The sequence below is a fragment of the Chenopodium album genome, chromosome 5 (assembly GCF_948465745.1).
Source record: "Chenopodium album chromosome 5, dcCheAlbu1.1, whole genome shotgun sequence".
Lineage (NCBI taxonomy): Eukaryota > Viridiplantae > Streptophyta > Magnoliopsida > Caryophyllales > Amaranthaceae > Chenopodium > Chenopodium album.
Genome location: NC_137838.1, coordinates 1,816,972 through 1,833,901, shown reverse-complemented (window position 1 = coordinate 1,833,901; position 16,930 = coordinate 1,816,972). Strand labels below are relative to the sequence as shown.

Here is a 16,930-nt window from a genome sequence, read left to right as displayed (position 1 = left end):
ACTCAAATCCAACACCAACTTCATATGCAAGCACTTAAGGCACTAGGGTAAGCCTGATACATTGAAACAAGTGTTTCATGCAAACCATACCTGCAAAAATATAGCAAAATCCAACACAAACCAACCCCAAATACCAACTAAACTTCAATCCCAACCTCCACATGACACCAAACTAGAATCCTACCCGATACATCCTATATCGCCTTCAACCTTATGTCACCCTAGTGTGTTAGGTTGGGTAAATTATTACCAAGCTAGATGCCAACCGGGTACATGTAGATTTCAATGAACTTGTCAATTGTAATTATCGATGTAATTTTTTTTTCCATTCTCATCATTACTATAATCTTTATCAACTTTGTTATTATCATTATCATTAATGATATCACCCTAATCGTTCGTTATATTTTGTTGTAGGAATTGAAGTGAAAACTTGTACATAATATGGAGAACTGTCATATACATTCTAATTAATCCCTAAGTTGTTGAATATAGTTGTTGAATTTGTGGCATATACTTGTAGTTAATTTGGAGTAATTGATATACTTTCTAATTGGTCCCTAAGTTGTTAACTAAATGGAGTAATTGTTCAATTTGCGGCATCCCATTCACTTGCTGACATTTTTTGGTGCAATATTTAATATGGAGCAATTGTAAATGAATGAAAGAAATGAAAACTAACAATACATAATGTAGCTTGACATAATTAAAACTAACCAGACATAATGAACATGAATGTAACCTAAGAAGACATAATGTAATAATGGAAACACATAATAGACATAATTTTACAAATAAAAAAGCATGCATCAGTATCAACTATTCCTTTTAAAATGCAATAAAGTGGCATTTTCCCTAAGACAAAAAATATAAATATTATCCCAAAAGCTTTACACATGCAAATCATATCACCTGCCCAACACATAAATATAAAAGCCACCCGTGCAAACTCATCAGTAGATACCACTGCCCATATTCATAAAATCATAATCAGCAAAGTCATCTCCCTCAGCAGCAATGTAACCATCTCTTGGACTGGGATGAATAACTCTTCCAACATTGAAAATTCTGCAAAGCTTACAATCTCTACCAAACAGATTTCCTTTTCCTGCGTTAGAGAGTCGAATTTTATAGTCAATTCAAGTTGGAAATGCATGAAATGTCTAAAATTGAAAAAGATCGAATTTGAAAATGTAAGCATCATTACCAGAATCAGCCTTGTTCAATCGACAACAAGCTTCCACATTGACAAAGGGCTCTTTCCAATCGTCCCAGTCACATTCAACGTCAAACGGTGGGATTGACAAAATAGCGAAGAACAACCCTTGCTGAGATCCACTCAACGACTGAGCCATGAAGTTGATGTGAACAACCGTTCCATCATCTTCTGTCATATAATGAGCTCCTGCAGTGGCTTCTGCGTCCTTGAATGTGGTAACCTGAAACAATACCTTGACTTGGGTTAGTTATCACGCATAAATATATGTTGGTCAATACCGACAGATGACAAAACATGCAACACCATATTCATAATACAAAAACAGAAGCGTGTGAATGTTTCACATTTCATATGCAGGGACACTTGTGTTGTATACCTAACTATGTACATGATATAGAAGCAGTAACATGATATTATGATGCAGTGTACATGACATATATATATATATATATATATATATATATATATATATATATATATATATATATATATATATATATATAAACACACATACACATACACACACACACACACACATATATATATATATATAAATGACAATTATCCATGACAATAGATAAAGCTTCCATATAAAACCCAGTTCATAATCTGTTTAGGATCCAAATATACTAGCTATTGCAACTTACTAAAAGAGTGGGATATCAAGGCAAAAGAAAAGATGACCTGCTGCTGCTGCTGCTGCTTAGAATTGAAGTAGTGTAATGCCTTCTTGGCAGAAGCAACGTATATTGCCAATTCTGCAGATGGCATTGGCAATGGCTTAAACTTGGGATGAGGCCGCTTCTCATATGCAACGGGATGATAATCCCAGAAGCTATAACCCTTAAACACATCTCCTGAGATAATTCGATATCCATAGCGAGGGCCAGGATGCTGAACTTCGTGGGAAGGGCCTTCATCTGAAGAGCATACGTAACAAGCTTGGCCGAGAGGATTTCCTAATTCACATGCAAAGCTTGTTGAAGTGAGCTTCAAGGTATTTAATTGATTTAGTTTAATTTTATTTAGTTTAATTAATTTATTTAATTTAATTTAATTAATTTAGTTTAATTTCAATTCGACATTACTAAAATCCCAAACTAGTGCATAAATATATTGTTAAATAAATATGCATACATACATACATACCAGAATCAACCTTCTCTATCACACAGCACCCTTGCACGTAATATCCAGACGAATCCGGATGCAGGAGGGGATCATTTATCAATTCAGCAAAAATTAGACTCTGAAAATCACCATCGGAGGAAGCAGCAATGAAGTTAATATGAATTCTCTCTACGGTATCCGAATCCCAGTCCTCTGATGCAGCAGTAACTTCCGTAAATTTCAGATTGGCATGCTGGAAACAAACACCTCAAAAGTAAAAAAATTGAAGAAAGACAACAGGTGATCCAAGCAAGCAATAACAACACGCAGAAGATAAGAAAGATGAAACAATTGTATATCAATCACTTCACTACCTAGTATATAAAAATAAAGACCCAAAATGACACATCTCTTATATTCCACTTTGGAACGCCACATGTCGCACTTTTACATCGCCACCTCTCCTTTTTATCTTCTTATTCCTTAATTAATAATCTTTCAATGTGTAACTTATTTTTGCTCCAAGTAACCCCCTCTTTGGCTTTCCCTTCTCGTGTGGACCCAATTGCATTCATAGCCTCATAGGCATGTTTTCTTTGTTTTCCTCTCCTTGAAGCTTCACTATCAACGCAACCTATCTATTTTTTTATGTTCATATTTTTTAATGGTTTAGATTTGATTTATTAGATCATGCAGAAGAAAAGACATGTGCTTGGTACTGAGTTAGTAGTGTTAGAAGCAACTTGATTGGCTCGGAGTGATCAGCGACTTAATGTTCTCTCCTTTCTTAAGTTGAAAATTTTACTACATGATTTTAATAGGCATGTTTGAAAATGTTCTCTCCTTTCTTAAGTTGACAATTTAATATGATACGAATATGTGGGGGTTTTGATCTACTTAATAAAGACCCAAAAAATAAGCTTTGCTATCAATTACATTGCTAATTAATTATTATGAACTTTTGCACATGTTTTTTTTGCAGGGAAAACTTGAAGTACAATCATAGCTTTAGTCACTCCAAGGTATTGTAAATCTGTTTCTATTTTCCCTTTTGTGTTGGATATGTTATTTTGTTTATTAATAGTTACCTAGATATTTTAGTAATACTAAGTAAGCCAATATTTTACCCAAGTCAAAGGTACTTCAATAATTGTTTTGTTAGCTTATAAGCAAAACCATTTTCCTAATAGTGTTATTACAAGAGTGGACGTTAAAATATGGTTCAATATGCGTAATGTTTGATATGTTAGCATATCAGGTGGAGTGAGATTTTCCCCTTCATACTTTGATTCATTCCTAGTAATTTTAGATTATTGGAAGTGTAAAAAGTTCATAAATCAATTTCAATTCAATTTACTTTGTTTCAATTCCTTAAATAAGTTGAACCAATTAACACAAAGGGTGAAAGTACTAGAATGCAAAACTCTCACAAATACACGATAACTCTAATTAACTTAACCAATAAATTCATATAAAACTTGACAATTACATATTATTGAATTTTGATATGTCACTTATTCAAAGACATCAGTAGGAGGAGAGTCTTATAAAGGAATGATTATTGTTACAGAATTTTTCACAAATTGGCTGGAAAACTCGATCTAAAGATGAAACAAAAGTCATAAGCAGAGCATATAAACATGGTAGCTAACTATTCACGATCATGGCTCTTTCTGGAAAAGCTAAGGAGGAACTCTCATCTCTCAAAAATTAGTATATCCAACTTCTTATCATCTTATATGGCTACATAAGTCTACACTCTTTTCTTGTAACCTTTACTTTTCACTAAATCCCACTTTTTCAAATATTAGCCTTTTTCATATATGATTGGTGTAGGGTTTCAAAAATTAAATTCTCACATGATTTTCAACAATCGATCATGTATAAGCTGCTTGTGTATATGACTACAAATCATAAACTACCTTGTACTCAAAATGAAATTATTTAGAGTATTCAGTTAAGTAATTGACCTTTTGTACAGGTAAAGACTGCATTAAATTTCTTCTTATTTGAGTTTTATGCTTTTCATATGTTATACCTATAATGTATGATTATTGATCATGGTAACTAGATGTTGTTTAAGAGTCTCAACATGATTAATCTATTAGTGTATATTTTTTTGTATTAGTCGTCCTATATGTAGTCTTATTCGTATCCATATGCAAATAGCCAAAAACTAGTTATTCATAATATGGAGTACCTGCTTAAAATTGTAGTACTCTAGGGCTAACTTTGCCATGGCAGCATATAACTCAAGATTGGCTTGAAGATTCTCTTTAAGCCGACTACAAGAACGGTCAACAACTTTGGGAGTGCGAGTGCTGCTGTATAAGACAGTATAACAATAACAAAGAAACAACAAAAAGTATTAATTAGCCAGGCCAACTAACCCCATATATATAAAAGCAAAGCTAATCATGCATGAATAAGCTAGAATAATCAAGTGCATGGGTTAGAAAATGCAATAAATAATACCACCGTACCGATGAGTAACCGTAGACAATGGAAATTGAGCAAGTTGAACTGGAGACAAGTCCTCAGAACTGCAATAGGATTAAACAAACAACATACATACATACATACAATTAGACAAGATATATACACACATAATATAATAGTGAGTAGAGTATAAAAATAATGGATAATAACGCGGAAGGTAGTAGGTTAGGGGCCTAGTGGGTTGCTTACGAGCGAGAGTCAGAGTCAGAGTCAGAGTCAGAGTTGGAGGAGAGCATGTGGCAATCATCAGTAACCAAGTTTAGGATGTCGCAACAAAATGGTTTTAGTTCCTTTTTCTCCACAAGTCTGTGAATTTCTTGCAGAAGAGCTTTCGAGGGTTTAAAAATGCCGGGACGACTTCGCTTCCGTTTTGGGAAACCAGAGGGTACATGTTGCCTAATTACCTTGCGAGACCGCAGCGTGTATATAGAACTAGTACTTGTACCAGCAGAAGTACTAGCAGAAAGGTCACCACTTTTTCCACCTCCTCCTTCTTCAATCCACGGCATCATTCTCACCTAGATCATTAAAAAAAAATTATAAATATTTTGCATAATGGAATAAAGTACAACAACAACACAAATAATACGAAACAACCAGAAGGATATCATAGGTATGTATGTATGTATTTGTATAGATATTAATTTACTTATATACAAACATTGCATAGTGAAAATATGTTAATAACTTCATTGTTTATAAGGTGGGGTGCCCTCAGTTTTGGCATGAAGTAGACCACCATAGTCTTGCATTGCCATTTATATTGGATTCTTGACTCTCAATTGAGTCCAGTGGGCTTTGAGGTGATATTGGATTCTCATTTATATGACTATGATTAATGTAGTTATGATTATAATAATGATCATTGTTATGAGTATGAGCTTCTACTGTGTAGTTGGACAACTTTGAGTGCTCTCTTTTTGTCAACATTCGTTGGTTTCTTACTTTTCCCCATTGTTTCCAACCAACAATAGCAATTTTCAAAAAAAATCAACACACAAAACCAATATACCAAGCAAATAGCCACAATGTCAACTCGAAACGATTGACAACAATAAGATAGTCCAATATGTAATACTCAACAACACTTGTAGTAATAAACACTATCAATGAAATTCATGAATCAAAACCACCTATTATTGAACAACATCAACTTAGCAAAAAGAATCTTAAAAAGGTGAAATAATCATTCAGCCGCAACCAAATTTCATTGCAGATCTATTAAACAGAGCTCCTAATTTCAAACTGAACTAAATTGACAAAATTAGCAATAGAAGAAACATACAAATTGCATAGGAAACTACATTAATCTTCTCATTAATAATGAAAATCACAAAAACATACAAATTCCAGATGAAACAAATCAAAATAATTGAAAAAAGAAATTAAAATGTACTACTTGAATATGATCGAGAAGAATTGAGCGAAATCGAACAACATACCTTGGTAATTGAAATGATATGACGGAATCAACGATTGAGAGCGGCAAGCAAGAAGGTGATAAATTGAAGATTTAGAATTTGGGAATTTTTTTAGGGTTCATCATTTGGGGGAAATAGGGGATTTTGAAAAGGAATTTTTTTTGTTTTTTTGAAACTGACGTTAGAAAGGAGGAAATTTCTTTGGAAATTTGTTTTTGATTTTAATACTAGTAATTATAGACCCAATAAGAGTAAAAAAAAATATAGTCCCTATAAGAGTCCAGGCACTAGACCTGTTCAACGGGCCGGGCCGGTCAGGGCTTTATATGAAATGGGCCGGGTCGGGCCGGGCTAAGACTAATCCAAAATGGGCTGAACTAGTCCATGGGCCATAAAGCCCGGCCCATTTAAAAATGTATGAACAAGGTACAACTAAAAAAGAGAGATTTAAGTAATAATAGTGGCACATTTGTACACTATAGGATTCGGATACCATCACCAGGATTGTGATTCATGAACACATTTAGACTATATATTTAATTAGCCAAAATTACCATGGTTAGTAATACAGAGTCTTGTGCAACTAAAAAAGAGAGATTTAAGTAAGATACTCTTGGCAATAAACTAATTTTGGCTGAAAGTTACACCAAATCTAATCCCAAATGAAAATATCGGGTAAGCCTACAATAGTGAATTAAGAGTTTAGTGATTAACCCAAAATACTTTGATGCTCAAAATAAATCCTAATCAAAATCATATTCTTCTTCATAAAATCTACATGATAGAGAACATTAATCTTAAGTTTAGATATTTAGACTGTATCGGAGAGTATTTCAGAGCTAAAAACAGAGGAAAAGCAGCAATTTGAATAGAAACAATTTACAGTAAAACATTATAAAACCCAGAAATTTCCCACAAAAAAAAAAAAAACAACAAAAAAGCTAATAACAACAAAGGAAAGATTGAAACTTTATGGTAAAAGACAGAAGGAAAAACAGCAATGAGTGCAGAATTCTTATTAGGGATTTGAGGTTTGTTCGACATGGTCAAACAAGGTCAACAATCAAAATTTCTGCAAATCAAAGAAAGATAATACTTCAATTTCATGAGATTCAATCAATACAACTCATATCATCATCAAAAACCTAATAAAATTTCAAAGACTAACAAAGAGCATAAAATCGAAGGAATTACAAATCAATCAACATCAATAACAAGACATTTTAGGCATCAATTGCAATTTTATTAAATCAATCGAATCGAAATTTTAAAATTTTTTAAAAAAAAATTGCGCAATGTAGATTAAACTGATAAAAATTGAAGAATTGTGGAGAGATAAACCTGGGATAATTGCTCAGATTAGAGTGGAATTTTGTTGGAATTCGGGAGTAAAATTTAGTATGAAGTGTTATGCTCGAATTTTAGGGTTTATAATTTGGGTATATTTTGGGGATTTATATTTTAGTGAGGAGAGAGAATTAGAAGATAGAAAATTTGGTATTTTTGTGTGTGATTTAGGTTTTCAGAGTCAGAAATTTCAAGAAATTGACGAACTGCTAATGAACTGCCTTACACAATGGCTGACCCTTTTAGGGCCCTTTTTAAAACCTTATCCCACCTTTAAAAGTCCATTACTTGATGCCCCTTTAAAAGTCCAGCCCGTTTATTTAATGGACGGGCTCAGCCCTTTTAATTTAGGGTTGGGTCAGAGCTTTTAGTGGGGGCCCGTCCATGTGTACAGGTCTAAGTCCAGCCAAACAATTATAAACCCTATAAGAGCCCAGCCCAGCCCTGTAAGGATCCATGGTTAGCTGACCCTTTACCCGGCCTGTTTAATTATTGGACGGGCCTGGCCCGTTTATAATTGGGCTGGGTCAGGGCTTTTGCTGGACCCTCTGTCCATTGAACAGCTCTACTCTCAATTGAGTCCAGTGGGCTTTGAGGTGATATTGGATTCTCATTTATATGACTATGATTAATGTAGTTATGATTATAATAATGATCATTGTTATGAGTATGAGCTTCTACTGTGTAGTTGGACAACTTTGAGTGCTCTCTTTTTGTCAACATTCGTTGGTTTCTTACTTTTCCCCATTGTTTCCAACCAACAATAGCAATTTTCAAAAAAAAATCAACACACAAAACCAATATACCAAGCAAATAGCCACAATGTCAACTCGAAACGATTGACAACAATAAGATAGTCCAATATGTAATACTCAACAACACTTGTAGTAATAAACACTATCAATGAAATTCATGAATCAAAACCAACAATCCACAAACTCCTGAAGGAAAATTCAATTACTCCAATGGTGAAGCAAAGATTCGAACTTTACCTTGTGATAGCCAGAAGGACCTCCAAAACCAGATTTGTAGTGAGAATAATCGCTTGTCGATGATCGATTCGGCTATTGCCCAGCCTTGAACCTCGAAATTGGGCAAACCCTAATTTCTAGGGCTTTATGAAGATTAATGGTGGATGAAGGGAGAATTGTGTTTATGGTGATTCTAATATGATTGTTGAGTTCTAACCCTAATTTTGGAGGTATTGAATTTGTGGAAGATGAGATATAATTATTCATTAGGGAGGATTTGTGGAAGAACAAGAAAGAGGAAGAGAAGAGGGCAGAGATGCGGCGAGTACCTCTTGAGTATGCGCTTGTTGTTGTACTTGTACATTTAGGGTTACTAGTTGTGGACCCACGCGCGTTGCGCGCGGTTCCCCAAGTTATCGTAATTAGTTATATACTCCCTCCGTCCCTGAAGAACGACCCATTTGATCTAATTTTAGTCCCAAAAAGGACGACCCATTTGCATTAAGACACACACCAATTTGCAACAATGTTTGTACAAAATTAGCTTTCCCATATAAAATTTTGATTTTGCATATAATTTTATTACTTTCTCTCTCTATTTTTTTACAAACCCCATGTAAATTTATCTTTCCAACATATTTTTACTTATTTTTATTTAACTTTCTTAATACCCGCGTAATCAACCCAAATGGGTCGTTCTTTCGGGGACGGAGGGAGTAGTAATTAAGAAAATATTATGGAAGGATTAGTTGGTTTATTTGTCAAAATTTATATGACTGATAAGTAGTTAGGTAGTTATGATTTATAAGTATGGTTATATACTATAAATATATATATATATATATATATATATATATATATATATATATATAGTATAATCAATTTAGAAGAAAAATAATGAATTTCTTAGACTTAGAGAAAATAAATCAAAATCAAAGTGAGATAAGTTCTCAAAGAACCAAAATCTAAACCCCTTTTATTTTATAAAATATGAGAAGTTCTCCACTGTAGCTTATAAAATATGAGACCGAGTAATTCGAGTAACCCTGACTTCATAACTCGGATAACCCCTAACAAAATAACTCGGGTAACCCCTGCCACACGGTGTGGCTTGCTGCACCAAAATGTTGTTGTTTGATAATATATGTTGTAACAAAATTGAGTTCAAATAAGTGAGAAAAGATCAAACAACAATTGAAAATTATAGGTCGCACTTACTCCCTCACTCTCTCTCCCTCGAGCCTTCTCCTTCTTTCTTTATTACTATATCATGTACTCTTTCTCTGTCCTTTTCTCTCAAACCTATTCCCTATTTATCACTTTCTTTATTTCTCTACCAACCCCCTTACATTTCTCCTGTCATTTTTTTTTATCTTTTCAATAATACAATACACGACTCATAATGTAATAAATTATAACATCAGGCTCCAATATTCACATTAACTTTTTCACAATTTAATATTCACATTAACTTTTTCACAATTTAATATTCACATTAACTTTTTCACAATTTAAGATACTAATAAAATCACTCGTGTAATCTTTCAAAACTTCACCATTATAACTATTTTCCTATCTCCCTCTACCCCTTCCATTCCCTCATCCACTTCCTATGCCTTACTCCCACTTGCTCCCTATTTTTCTCTTCCTTTCACTGTTCTATTTATGGTCTTGAAAATTTAGTTAGCCCCACTTGCTCCCTCATTCCTTCCTAAATTCTTTTTCTATCCTAGCTCTCATTTATCTTATTTGTTCATGCATAATTAAGAAAGTCTCTTTCTAATTGCTTATACTTTTATCATGTAATTAAAAACTTAAAAACATTATATTCTATAATGGCCTCCTAACGGGATTGGAGCTGTAATCTTGAATAGTTTTTCATAGCACTTAAGGTAAATGTGTAATTAATTTGTTGTATTTTGACATAGTATTCGTTGTATAAACAAATATAATGTTATTGTTATATATGGATTAGTAATGTCGTTGTTTATGTAGTAAGAAAATATAACGAGAATATTAATTATGGGTCGTTCTTTTTTATATGACTGGATTGGTTTTTGTTGTTGTACCAAATTAACAAAAGATGATTGCCATACTTGTTAACAATAATGTTGGAGTTGCCAAGATTAATTACACATTTACTTAAGCGCAATGCATAACTATTTCGATTCTACATGTCAGTTTCATAAAACACATGCATGCCTTTCAAATGTACACCTTTTAAAAAAGATAAGATAAATTATTTAGAGGTGAACAAACTTTTAGAGATAAGATAAAAGATTATCTCTACAAATTTGTTCACCTCTAAATAATTTACTAACCTCTAAAAATCATAATTACTCACCCCTACACTAATTGTTCACTCCCAAATAGTTTGATTACCCTTAAAGAATTTGCTCATCCCTAAATAAAATGTCCACCCCTATAAAATGGCTCACCTCTAATAAACTTATACAATTACCTCACTCCTAAAAAATTTGTTTACCCTTAAAAACCATATGCAAATTAACTCACCCCTAATAAATTATCCACCCCTTAATAGTTAGCTCATTACTAAATAAGTTGTCCAGTCCTAAAATCCATATACAATAACCCCGCCTTTAATTAAATTGGTCACCCCGCCTTTAAATAAATCCAACTAAATAAGTTGTCCTGTCCCTATATCTTTTTTTAACCTCTTTCTATCTCATCCTATTTCCTTTATAACCCATATTTCAATCTCTCCTATTTTTTCTAACTTTTTTTTTCTCCTAGCCTTTATCCCTTCTTCTAGCCTACCCTTTATCTCTTTTGAACTGGTATCTCTATCTTTCGGCCTGCCCTATCTCTTAGCCTCTCTTTGTCTCTCTCTTCAAACCCTTCGCTTTCCTACTTCTTTCTCTTCTCGATGATTCTCTCTATTCTGGCCCTTGTTTCTCTACTTATCTTTCCCTTTCTCTCATTCTCCCCTTCCTCTTCTCCTCTATCTTAAGTAACCCCTGACCGACTAACCTCGCTTTGAGTAATTCTTCAAGTAATTCCTGAATGAACCCTCAAGTTGACCGATTAACCCTTGACCGAACTCTTTAAGTAACCCTGACCGAATTACTCAAGTAACCCTTGACCGAACTCCATAAATAACCCCTTACTTAGTAACTCGAGTAACCCCTGACCGAGTAATTCGGTAAACCAATGACCAAGTAACTCCTCGAGTAACCCTTGACCGAGTAATTCGAGTAACATGTGATCGAGCAATCCCTCAACTACCCCTATCTGAACCCCACAAGTAACTCTTAGTCGAGTAAGTCATGTAATCCTTGACTGCATAACTCGGATAACCCCTAACAAAATAACTCGGGTAACCCCTGCCACACGGTGTGGCTTGCTGCACCACAAAAAGTTGTTGTTTGATAATATATGTTGTGACAAAATCGAGTTCAGATTAGTGAGAAAAGATAAAACAATAATCGAAAATTATAGGTCGCACTTACTCCCTCACTCTCTTTCCCTCGAGCCTTCTCCTTCTTTCTTTATTATTATATCATGTACTCTTTCTCTGTCCTTTTCTCTCAGTCCTATTCCCTATTTATCACTTTCTTTATTTCTTTACCAACCCCCTTACATTTCTTTTGTCCCTATATATTTTTTTGAGCCTCTCTCTATCTCATCCTCTTTCTTACATAATCCATATTTCTATCTCTCCCATTTTTTCTAATTTTTTTTTTCCTGGCCTTTATCCTTTCTTCTAGCCTTCCCCTATCTCTTTTGAACTGGTATCTCTATCTTTTAGTCTGCCGTATCTCTTAGCCCCTCTTTATCTCTCTCTTTAAACCCTTCGCTTTCCTAGTTTCATTTTTATCTCTTGATGATTCTCTCTATTTTGCCCCTTATTTCTTTACCTCCCTTTTTCTTTCTCTCCTTCTCCTCTTCCTCTCCTCCTCAATCTTAGTAACTCTTGACCAACTAACCCAGGCTGAGTAATTTTTCCAGTAACCCCTGTATGAACCCTCAAGTAACCGCTGACCGAATAACCTCTGACCGAACGTGTTAAGTAACCCTGACCGAATTACTCAAGTTACCCCTGACCGAAGTCCTTAAAGAACACCTTACCGAGTAACTCGAGTAACCCATGACAAAACTCCTCAGAGTAAACCTTAACCGAGTAATTCGAGTAACCTGTGATCGAGTAATTCCTCAAGTAACCCTTGACCGAGTGAACCTCTCGAGTAACCCCTATCTGAACCCCACAAGTAAACCCTGACCGAGTAACTCGAGTAACCCTGACTGCATAACTCGGATAACCCCTAACAAAATAACTCGGGTAACCCCTGCCACACGGTGTGGCTTACTGCACCAAAAAGTTGTTGTTTGATAATATATGTTGTAACAAAATCGAGTTCAAATAAGTGAGAAAAGATAAAACAACAATTGAAAATTATAGGTCGCACTTACTCCCTCACTCTCTCTCCTTCGAGCCTTCTCCTTCTTTCTTTATTACTATATCATGTACTCTTTCTCTGTCCTTTTCTCTCAAACCTATTCCCTATTTATCATTTTTTTTGGCTCTACATTATGCACGTAGGAACAGCTTTAATTTTATGTTTTGATGATGATCTGTTTCTTTTAATGGAAGGATTACATACGATGAGGAGACAACTTAGTTGATGATAATTATGTTAATTAGCCAACAAATCATGTTTTCGTGGTCGGCTATGTAGTATTTTTCTTTCATTTACCACGTAATATAATACTCCGATATATATTAATGTGTACAAGAGACCAAAGCAAAATCTAGTGTAAAACAATAATCTCTTCAAATTAACATGAATAGTATAATTACTAACAATAATCTACATATAGAGTCACGTTAGCATTATTCACCATCTCAATCATCACAATAATCGTTTCCTTAAAAGCCAATATGTTCCATCATTCGCAACTTCATATGTACAGATAACATTATAGACATAGAGTACATAGAAGTAATTAAAATCCGCAGGTATCATTTCCCTTACCCTAAAACTTTTTTGTGCATCATAAAGGGAAAAGTAATTAAAAATCAAGTCTTACACAATTGTTAAGTAAATGACATCAGGTAAAGATAGATAGATCCTTTTAACTGTACTGTGATTATCAAAGTATTAAATATTTCTATATAATCTAATCATGAATTCAAATAGAAATGAGTAAAAGTTAGAGCTAGTAATATAGAGCCACTAAAAAGGTATTAGATTTTGACGCTTGAGGAATGATATAGTGATTTTGTGAAAAAGTTTAACCCTAAGCTAAGTAGAAGCTGTAAATTAAAATAGATAGTTTGCATCAGATCGATCACTTTCTTAGCAGAATATAGGATGCTGATATCTTTGATGTTAACTTCTAAAAAGAGGCATCATCATCAAGATAAAACGTGATTTAATAAAGCTAATTCTTTGTTAATTAATTATTATATGAGTAATCACTTTTAGCTGTGTACTTAATATAACTGATTTTTTTTCCCCTTTTTATATGAAGATTTTTTTATGGTGAGATAATTCAAAGCTGATAAAACAAATAGAAACTGGAGAGTATCATTTTTACAGATCGTCCTTATACTTAATTTGCTGATTTGCATGATTAAATAACAAGTCCCTTTTACTTTCATTAAAAAAGTAACAAAGGTCAAAAATACTAAAAGGAAAAATATTAGCCATCAAACTTGTAAAATCCCTTTAATCTTCCACTGACCTTAATCGTCAATTTGCCACTAATAAATGTTGTAAGTTATAAATAAATAATACTAACATTTAAATTTTGGTAACATGGATTTTACTTCGCTTGGCCATTACATAAAAATAATGTTAAATAAATAACTTATGTTTAGGCTTAATTATTCATAGGCAAAAAGCATAACCACTAATATATTTGAAACCAATCAATTTAGGTTCTAACATACCGAATTGAAAACCACAATAGTAGTTGCATAAATCAATCGGTTGAAGTAAAATAGTGATCCAATCAGATGAAATAAACAAGCAAAGATAAAATTCAGAAATCAAACTAATCAATAAAAAAAAAGGAAAATTTAACAATGGAAGTTCACCTCAAAAGCTTTGTCAATGGAAAAGTGACAACCCAGAAGCCCCTTCAATGGAAAATTTCTCCTTTCTATCTTCCCCAACAAAAATTCAAACCCAGATTTTAATTTCAAACAAAAAATCTATATAAATTCAAATATCCAATAATAAAACCAAAAAAATTCGAAAGAGGAAAGTACCTCAACAGCAAAGAGACCGTTCTTCAAGAACTGCGCAATGCGACTCCCCGAAAATCGAAGGCCGACCCAATCCCTATCAATAATCCCCATCTGAAGAAAACAACGAAAATAAGAAATAGTGGATGAAGAATGAACGAGAAAACAACTACAAAATCAACATCAATTTTACTTTAAAATTAAGAATTTAGTTGAAATTACAACAAAATATAAAATAAAATAAATTTATAGAAGCAATTACCTCCCCCAATTCAGCATCCCGCATAAGATCAACCTCGGTGAGACCCGCGAGTAAAGTCGGCTTATTAATTCTAAACTTCTTACTAAGCCGTTGGTCAGATCCCCCACTATTTGAACACCAACCAAAAAAGTTCCCAACCGAAAACCCTAACCCTAAATCACGAAAGGTCAAACACTTTTAATTACCCTGATTGTAGATTATCAAAATTATCAAAAAATTGACAAAACATCTTACCTCAAGAAGCTGCTTTAATGGAGGAGGTAAAAAGTTGAGAAATTATTCATTCTACATTAGGAATTAGGATTTGAATTGATGTTGATAAAAAAAAAAGGAATAATTGTGAGGATGAGAAGAGCAAAATCAGCGTACGCTTCAATGGATCAGAGGAGAGAGATAGAGTATGAGAGAAGGAATAGAGAAGAGAGAAAAAATAGGAAAAGTGGCCTAGAGAGAATAGAAGACAGAGAAAGAAAGCAGTAAGATAAAGAAGAGAGAAGCACGTGAATATAAGGGCTAAAATGGCAATACACTGTTCATATTTATTGAAGAGTTAAGATAAATAAAAGGGTTTAAGGGCAAAAAAGGAACCGCACTATTGATTATCAGTTACTGTTCATAAGGAACAGAAGCAGAAGTTCCCATGTTTATTAAAAGGGTTTTAGATTCATGACATTTCATATTAATTCACTCACTGGAGAGTAATGTAACGCAATTGTAATGGGGCTTTCGTGGGGCCCAATGTTAACCATATCTGACTTACGTGAACTTATTTGATCTCTTTTCATATAATTGGAATTGATCGCACGAACAAGTTGACACTAATGTTTACCGATTTTGAATCATCGTTCAAGTCTCTTTAGTTTTTTTTTTTTTTTTTTTTTTTTGACAAAGAACACTAACAAACCAAAAGCAAATCCTAACCAAAAGACCATAAAAGTAAACGACGATCTCGAGCCCTAACAGCCAACCAATGCGCAGGAGCCACCCACTGACGAGGGACTTTACGAATTCGACATGCAGAGAACCGAGGGAGAATCTCCTTAATCTCCTAAATCAACCAGAGGCAAGAAATATCCGAGGAGTTATGACGTTCAAGCAAGGAGACTAACTGAGCGCAGTCCGTGTAGATGAGAAGGCGAAGAAAACCTTGGCGGATAGCCATATGAAGGGCCCACAAACAAGCCTGCAACTCTGCCTGAAGAGCAGAGACGGCTCGACTAGCCCGAGCACCACCAGCTAGGACAACATCCGAATCAATCTCTCGAAAAACCCAGCCTGTGCCAGCACAGTTATCCTGACAAAGCTAAGCCCCATCAAAACACAGACAATGGTCGATCGGATCCGAGGTTGTTCCTCGCAGACACAGAGTTCTCACATCGTGATGTGGAACTGGTGTACGCTTGGAGAAGGACAAAAGATGTTGTTGAAAATCCTGAGCCTGAATTGCCAACATAACGAATGCCAACATAACATAACATAACGAATGCCAACATAACATAACATAACGAATGCCAACATTTATAAACTTATTGTTAATAAACTCGTTTTGTTGTATCAGCGTATCCTTTAAGTGAGAGATTACTATTGGATAATATTTTGCTATTTTAACATGAAGGCTTTACTGTTTGGAATTGGATGTAATTTTTTTTTTTTTTGAAAACCGAATTGGATGTAATTAAAACAGTCGGTGTTTCAGTGTTCGGTATTTTTTATTTTATTTTTTTTTTACATATAATGAGTGAATATCAATTGTACTCATTTATGTTGTTTACGGTCTTTCCCGTGCAGTGATAAGCTTGGTCTTAGTCTGGAACTGGGATCATTTGTACCATGCGAATGTCCTTGCCCCTGGACGGATGCCGGTTGGTTTCGGTTGAATGGATTGATTGA

The 16,930-nt window shown here is 34.1% G+C and overlaps 1 protein-coding gene across 6 annotated transcripts; it reads right to left on the bottom strand.

Annotated features, from left to right (window-relative positions):
• Positions 1-693: 693 nt before the first annotated feature.
• Positions 694-15,166, bottom strand: LOC145631462 (uncharacterized). Of its 6 annotated transcripts, XM_081683545.1 has the most exons (10): positions 15,041-15,166; positions 14,803-14,892; positions 14,629-14,693; positions 5,018-5,346; positions 4,813-4,872; positions 4,530-4,653; positions 2,369-2,582; positions 1,904-2,178; positions 1,208-1,439; positions 694-1,108 (listed from the first exon to the last, which is right to left on the bottom strand). In XM_081683545.1, exons 4-10 carry the CDS (start codon positions 5,338-5,340, stop codon positions 954-956), a joined length of 1,383 nt encoding a protein of 460 aa, XP_081539671.1. In that variant the 5' UTR covers positions 5,341-5,346; positions 14,629-14,693; positions 14,803-14,892; positions 15,041-15,166; the 3' UTR covers positions 694-953. The 6 variants fall into 6 exon arrangements, with proteins under 6 accessions (XP_081539671.1, XP_081539670.1, XP_081539672.1 ...); XM_081683544.1 differs by lacking the exons at positions 14,629-14,693; positions 14,803-14,892; positions 15,041-15,166 and adding an exon at positions 8,589-9,034; XM_081683546.1 differs by lacking the exons at positions 14,629-14,693; positions 14,803-14,892; positions 15,041-15,166 and adding an exon at positions 7,591-7,709.
• Between the last annotated feature and the right edge of the window lie 1,764 nt (positions 15,167-16,930).

Coding starts and splice junctions, on each gene's coding strand:
- LOC145631462 (XM_081683545.1), bottom strand. CDS start 5,340: ATGATGCCGTGGATTGAAGAAGGAGGAGGTGGAAAAAGTGGTGACCTT. Junction 2,583..4,529: donor AGTACTACAATTTTAAGCAG/GTACTCCATATT, acceptor GTTTGTTTCCAG/CATGCCAATCTGAAATTTAC. Junction 1,109..1,207: donor ATTGAACAAGGCTGATTCTG/GTAATGATGCTT, acceptor TCTCTAACGCAG/GAAAAGGAAATCTGTTTGGT.